The 7367-nt window shown below is 38.7% G+C and overlaps 1 protein-coding gene across 2 annotated transcripts; it reads left to right on the forward strand.

Moving 5' to 3' along the window:
• Positions 1-1001: 1001 nt before the first annotated feature.
• Positions 1002-7045, forward strand: LOC121969636 (lysophospholipid acyltransferase LPEAT1-like). 2 transcript variants are annotated; one of them, XR_006108590.1, is made up of 5 exons: positions 1002-1646; positions 6297-6397; positions 6496-6533; positions 6713-6740; positions 6827-7045. XR_006108590.1 is itself a non-coding variant. In XM_042519831.1 (5 exons), exons 1-5 carry the CDS (start codon positions 1530-1532, stop codon positions 6898-6900), a joined length of 351 nt encoding a protein of 116 aa, XP_042375765.1. In that variant the 5' UTR covers positions 1002-1529; the 3' UTR covers positions 6901-7045. The 2 variants fall into 2 exon arrangements, 1 of the variants encoding a protein (XP_042375765.1); XM_042519831.1 differs by having other exon boundaries at positions 6503-6533.
• The last annotated feature ends 322 nt before the right edge of the window (positions 7046-7367 follow it).

Genomic DNA, 7367 nt, shown 5'->3' on the forward strand with positions numbered 1-7367 from the left:
ATTTTTTCTTCAATTGCTAAATCAATTACGTGCATGTAAGACTTAAAAAAATTTCAATAAGAAGTTGTAATTTAACCGATTACGCTTATTTTGAAATATCCAAAAATGATTGATGTACCTAGAGAGTTCAGAACGATATAAAATAAGTTTCTATAGTTTCCTATAAATCCTATGATCATAAACATAGTCTCAAATATTAATTTTATCCCATATATTGAGATCGATGATTTTTTGAATGCGATTAACAATTTTCGCACACCTTGGTGGTAAAAAAATCACCGATTGGTTAAAATTAGTTTTTGAGGAAATTTATAAAATTAAGAGATTTATAGGAACCCACATGAACTGGTTTCATCTAATTCCGAGCACTTTAGATACCTCAACAAGCTTTGAAAATGCTAAATTTATATATAAAAAAAAAGGGGGTCAATTCTGCGACGAATTTTTAAATTCGTCACAGATCAGCGACAAATTTCAGAATTCGTCACAGATTCTACGACGAATGTTAGATTTCGTCGCAGATTTTGCAACGAATTTCAAAATTCATCGCAGAATTGACTATTGTTATTTTTACAAAAATAACCATTCTGAAGACGGTTGACATATCTAGAGGGCTCGGAATGACACGAAACAAGTCCTTATAAATTTCTATAAATCACCTAATCAATTACGTGATAAAAACGTCCCTAAAAAATTATATTAATTTTACCTAATATATTGAGATCGATGATTTTTTTAAATGCAATTAACAATTTTTGGACATCTTCGTGTAAAAAAAACCACCGGTTGTATAAAATTAGTGTTTGAAGAGATTTATAAAATTAGGGGATTTATAGAAACTCATAGGAACTGATTTCATATAATTCTGAGCTCTCTAAATGTCTCAACCGGCTTCGAAAAAACTAAATTTATATATTAAAAAAAGGATTAATTCTGTGACGAATTTCAAAATTCGTCATAGATCAGCGACGAATTTAACAACGAATTAATCTTTGTGGCAAAAAAAAACCTAACTTTTTAACTCACCCGTTCCTTTCCCCTTTGCCCTAATTTGCCTTGGCAGCGGCGGCGCGTGGTGATTCCCGTCCTCTTCATACCTCTCTTCCTTCTCCGACGGGTCTTCCGGCACTCGTCCACCGGCGTCTGGCTCTCTCCTGTCGCAGGAGGTCGTTGCTGGCACTGGCCGGCCGCGGGAGCCCGCGCTTGGCGCTAGCAGGTCGCACCTGCCGCTGGCCGGCCGCGGGAGGTCGCGCCTGGCTCTGGCCGACCTCGGGAGGCCGCCCCTGGAGCTGGCCGGCCGCCGGAGGCCGCGCCTAGCTCTCGGCAGGCGCGAGACGCCTACGGTGTAATGGGCCTCGGGCAGCTTCCTGCGACGTCGAAGGTCAAGTTAGGGATCGCGCGCGGTGACGCTGGTGCCGATTCACATGGTTGCAGGGGTGTTGATACTCGTGCTTTAATACCTTATCTTCCGGATCTGCACGCTGTTCTCACCTCCGAGTCGGGAGAATGGCCAGGAGGACTATGCTCACATGACGGGGTGGAGGAGGGCGGTGGTTGTGCGGTGCGGGAGATTTGCCTCTAGAGCAATGCTCTTTACGTTTGGTTTCTATTGGATTAAAGAGAGTCACATGAGTCTCGACAATGAGGTATTACGGTTAGAACTATCTCTCCAAGTTTTAAGTTGTTGATTCATTCTTTATCCACTTGATTTGTTGTTTCTTGTTCAGTTCATGAAGTTGAATGTTCCTATTATTCATCTTAAACAGCATTATTATTATTAATGACAACTTAGTGATTGATCCATTTAAAAATCATCAAGAAATACCTCCTACATGTAGGTGCAGCGGAGGCCGGCAAGAGGGGGGTGAATTGCTGAAATCAAAAATAAACTATACCCTCCTCGGAATTCAACTCAGAAAAGCAATAGTAAAATTAAAACAAGCAAGGAAATAGAAATTAAGTAGTAGACAGGATTTAACCTGGTTACAACCAAGGAGGTTGTTAATCCAGGGCAGTAGAAAAAGCTCAGTAGAAAAATCTCCTTTGCTGAAGGCGGAAAAGCTTTTTACACTTTGGAAGCTTAGAACTATTGCTAGGAAAGAGTACACAGTTGATTGCTTGAGTTGTAGTTTCTTTCCTAGCTCCAGGGGCCTTTATATAAGTCCTGGAAATCTTATCCCGAGAGTCCAAGGCGCCTCCAACAAGGTTCAAGGCGCCTCTAGCTCGGTCAGCGGATAAAACTTTATCCGCAGCGCAAATGGTCAAATTGACCTGGCTCAAGGTGCCTTAAACAAGCCTTTCAAGGCGCCTTCAATGTTGAAGGCGCCTTGAATATGTTTAAGGCGCCTTCAAGGTTCTTGCTACAGTAATTTCAGCCTCTTTTGTCTCCTTTTCTTCTTCGCTTTGGCTTCCGAAGCTCCGTTTTTTTGGGTGATTGCGGCCAACCGAAATAGGGCTCACCCGAACCCAATTCCCGACCTTCTCCTCGAGCAGGCTTCCGTCCGGCTTCTCGTCCTTCGAACGCCGCGCACGTTCTTCTCGCTCCACCGGAGTACTCTTCTGCAACTCTCTCGTCATTCGGACGCACCGAGTCAGTCGGCTCCCTTCCCGTGCCGTCCTTATCGCTAGCTGCATCTTCCGCTCGACTTTCTGCGCTCCTAAGCTCCTGCACACTCAGACACAGGGATCAAACACAAAGCAGAACCTAACCAACTTGGTTGATCACATCAAAACTACCACGGGGTCCAACAATCTCCCCCTTTTTGATGTGCATCAACCCAAGTTCAAGTTAGGGCAAATATAGACACAAATAGTAATTTTAAAGGAAATTACTAAACTAACATAATTAAGCATAAATTTGCAATAAATAAAATTGCAACACAGTTTACAAAAAAAATTAAATTTCCGTACTCCCCTTAAACTTGTACCTTTCTCTCCCCCTTTGATCACAGCAAAAATAGGGTACCAATAAGAGAATATTAAGCAAATTGTTAAGTTAGAAAAAATTCTGAGCAAAAATGAATTTTTTTAGAAAAAATTTCTAAGTTAAATTGAATTTTTTTAAAAAAAAATTCTAAGCAAAAATGAATTTTTAGAATTTACAAAAAAAATTCTAAGTTTAAACTGAATTTTAAAAAAAAAAATCTAAGTCAATTAACAAAAAAAAAAATCCTAAGTCAACTTCTTGAATGTTCCCAAAAAATTTCTAAGTCAAATGAAGTTATTTAGAATTTCACCAGGGAAAAAAAAATTCTAACCAAAAAAAAATTCTAAGTTAGAATTTTCAAGAATAGTTTCTAAAAATAAAAAAATGTTTGATAAACTTTCAAAGCATTATTTAATTCTTGTTTTTAATGCTTTTTCAGAAAGTTAATTAAACATTTTCTTTCAATATTTTAGCTTCCAGGTCGTGGCGAGGCACTAGGCCTTCTTGGTTATTGAAGCAACAACCACTTCCTTAGACAAAGCTTCCATAAAGAATTTCAATGTTTAATTTTCTCTCTTAAAGTTTTTTAACTAAAAGAGAAATTTAAACCAGCAAAGATTTTGGAACCCAATAAAGGTTCCTTCCTACAGGATTAGTCAAAAAATTAGGGGGTATATAATTCTTGGAAATTTTCCTAAGTTGACCCTGATGTTTCCTTATATACCAGTTTAATTTTCCATAAATTTTAAGTTTTGATTTTGGAAAAATATTTATCTTTAAGCATGCATCAGATTTCAATTTTTCAATTTCCAATTTTAAATTTTCATTTTCTGATTTCAAATTTTCATTTTCTTTTTCTAATTTATCTAATTCTTTAGAAAGAGCTTTAATAAATTTAAAAGATTGAGTCAGGGTTAGATTGCGTACCTTACTTACCTGATCTGGTGACGTTCTCCTTTCATTGCTGCTTTCTTCTTCTGATGTTCCTCCCCCTTCGTCGATGCTCATCTCTGAGCTAGACGTTTCTTCTAGCTGATGGTTGGCCATCAGTGCTAGTCCCGAGAATTCTTCGACTTCCGATTCGGAGGATGACGAATCATCCCACGTGGCCTTTAGGTTGTGTTTGGTTCGAGCTGGCTTCTTGCTCCTTTCCTTATCCTTTTGTTTGCTCTTCAATTTTGGGCAGTCCTCCTTGATGTGCCCTTCTTCGTTGCAGTTGTAGCAACGGACTGTCCTTCTCTTTTGACGATGTTTACTTGACTGCTATCTAAATTTGTTAGAGTTAAAAAACTTTAAAACGTCTTACCATTAATGCAGCTTCGATTTCGTCGATTGTCGCTTCGGAGTCAGGATCGTCCTTTTCGACTCGTAGGGCAATGTTGAGGTTCGACTTCTCTACTAGATTTTCTGCAAGTCGAGATTTGTGAAGTTCGAAGGTTGAAAACAATTGTTCCAATGTACTTACCTCGAGATTCTTAGAGATGTAGTAAGCATCTACTAAGGAAGCCCAATCGGGAGTTCTCGGGAAGGCATTGAGCGCGTACCGGATAGAGTCCCGGTTGGTTACCTCTTCTCCAAGATTGATTAGTTGCGTGATCAGCTCTTTGATCCTTGCTTGGAGCTGCGCTACCTTCTCGCCTTGGTTCATCTGGAGGTTCGTCAACTGGTTCCGGAGGATGTCGCGCCTGGCTAGCTTCGCTTCGGAGGTACCTTCATGAAGCTCCAAGAATTTCTCCCAGAGATCTTTCGCAGAGTCGTAGCTTCCAATCCGATTTACCTCTTGAGGTGGCAGTACACTGAATAGATGGAACTCAGTCTTTCCGTTGGCGACGAAATTGGCTTGCTCCTTCTTGCTCCATGTGTTTTATTCTTTATCTTTCGGCGCTGCAAAACCATATTTCATTGTAATAAGAATATCAAAATCTGTTTTAAAAAATACCTCCATTTTGCGCTTCCATGTGGCGAAGTCTCCGTCGAACTTCGGGGGATGGATGTTCGCTCCAGCCATCATCTTGATCGTAATGCTTCAGTTGGCGGTTAGTCCTTCTGAGGCGATCAGGTTTTGATACCAATTGTAGGTGCAGCGGAGGCCGGCAAGAGGAGGTGAATTGCTTAAATCAAAAATAAACTATACCCTCCTCGGAATTCAACTCAGAAAAGCAATAGAAAAATTAAAACAAGTAAGGAAATAGAAATTAAGTAGTAGACAGGATTTAACCTGGTTACAACCAAGGAGGTTGTTAATCCAGGGCAGTAGAAAAAGCTCAGTAGAAAAATCTCCTTTGCCGAAGGCGGAGAAGCCTTTTACACTTTGGAAGCTTAGAACTATTGCTAGGAAAGAGTACACAGTTGATTGCTTGAGTTGTAGTTTCTTTCCTAACTCCAAGGGCCTTTATATAGGTCCTGGAAATCTTATCCCGAGAGTCCAAGGCGCCTCCAACAAGGTTCAAGGCGCCTCCAGCTCGGTCAGCGGATAAAACTTTATCCGCAACGCAAACGGTCAAACTGACCTGGCTCAAGGCGCCTTAAACAAGCCTTTCAAGGCGCCTTCAATGTTGAAGGCGCCTTGAATATGTTTAAGGCGCATTCAAGGTTCCTGCTACAGTAATTTCTACTACAGTAATTTCAGCCTCTTTTGTCTCCTTTTCTTCTTCGCTTTGGCTTCCGAAGCTCCGTTCTTTTGGGTGATTGCGGCCAACCGAAATAGGGCTCACCCGAACCCAATTCTCGGTCTTCTCCTCGAGCAGGCTTCCGTCCGGCTTCTCGTCCCTCGAACGCCGCGCACGTTCTTCTCGCTCCACCGGAGTACTCTTCCGCAGCTCTCTCGTCCTTCGGACGCACCGAGCCCGTCGGCTCCCTTCCTGTGCTGTCCTTCTCGCTAGCTGCGTCTTCCGCTCGACTTCCTACACTCCTAAGCTCCTGCACACTCGGACACAAGGATCAAACACAAAGCAGGACCTAACCAACTTGGTTGATCACATCAAAATTACCACGGGGTCCAACACTACATGCGTAAGTTTTTTTACTTTTCTGAATCAGATAGAATATGAAGGGTGATACCAAAAGAGAAGATGGTGAAATACATCCAAAGGTATATGCAAATTTTTTAATAATGATAATTTGTAACAACAAAATGAGGCGATGGTGAAATATTTTCAAAGTTTCTTGTTCTGTTCATGCTGTTACGTGCCCCTATTATTCGATACCAAAATTCTAAAACCATGTTTCTTGATGTAAGTCATTGTACTGGTCTTTTAAACAAATATAACTCTTCATGCTTAGGAGATTTTCCTCTTTCAGATGTAAGAACCTCTATAGAACATTAGATATCTTATATTATTTTTCTAAACTCCATAATTTTTGGAATTAGGTCAATGAATTTGAAAAGCCATATGCAGTTGTCTCAAATCACATTTCTTATGTGGATATTCTTTATCATATGTCGTTAGCCTTTCCAAGTTTGTTGCAAAGGTATGTTATTAATTTTTCGACAAATGCATGTGAAATTATGAAGATATTGCACTTTCTAATTTTCAACTAATATTTTGAACTGACACTTTTTGTTGAAGAGATCAGTAGCTCAGCTTCCCTTGGTTGGTCTCATCAGGTTTTTTTCTTCTATTATTTTCTCATTTTTTGACTTGTTGCTTACTAATTTTCAACTAACATTTTGAACCGACACTTTCTTATATGAATATTCTTTATCTCATAATTAGTATTTTTGAACATTAGTTATTTGATTGTAAACATTTTTTTTTGTTAATACTGTTAATTTGTTTGAAACAGGATTGGTGCAATGAAAATCAATGTCGGAGTAAGTAAGATTTATTTTTGGTGTTCATATATAGTAATTTCTTTCTTAGAATCATTGATATTGTTTGTATTTTTATTTTGATACAGGAAAAAAGAATATTCGAAGAAGATGGAGAAGATTTAGTGATGCTTGGATATTTGTTGATGTATGGATGGTTTAAAACTTCTTATGATGTTTGGATTGTATGGATATTAGGCCTTTTTGATGTATGAAATGTTTTGGATTGTATGGATATTAGATGATGTATGCATTTTGATGTATGAAATGTTTGGATTTTATGGATATTTTGTGATGTTTGGATTTGATGAATAAATTGTGATTTGGTTTAATATATAGTTTTATTTTGTTAGATATGATGTGTTATAAACAATGTGTATGAATTTGATAGATATTTTTGTATTATCCAGGTTGAATATAGAAATTAAATAATTCTGGATCATTTTTATTACGTTTTGTAATAAATTTTGCGACAAAAATATTTTCATCGCAAAATTATCATAATGTACAATGATAGATTCTGCGACGAATTTTCAGATTTGTCGCAAATTTTTGCGACGAATTTTGAAATTTGTTGCGGAATTTGCGACAAATCTAGAAATTTGTCGCAGATTTGCGATAAATTTTACG

This window comes from Zingiber officinale, chromosome 4A, assembly GCF_018446385.1.
Source record: "Zingiber officinale cultivar Zhangliang chromosome 4A, Zo_v1.1, whole genome shotgun sequence".
In the NCBI taxonomy this organism is placed as follows: domain Eukaryota; kingdom Viridiplantae; phylum Streptophyta; class Magnoliopsida; order Zingiberales; family Zingiberaceae; genus Zingiber; species Zingiber officinale.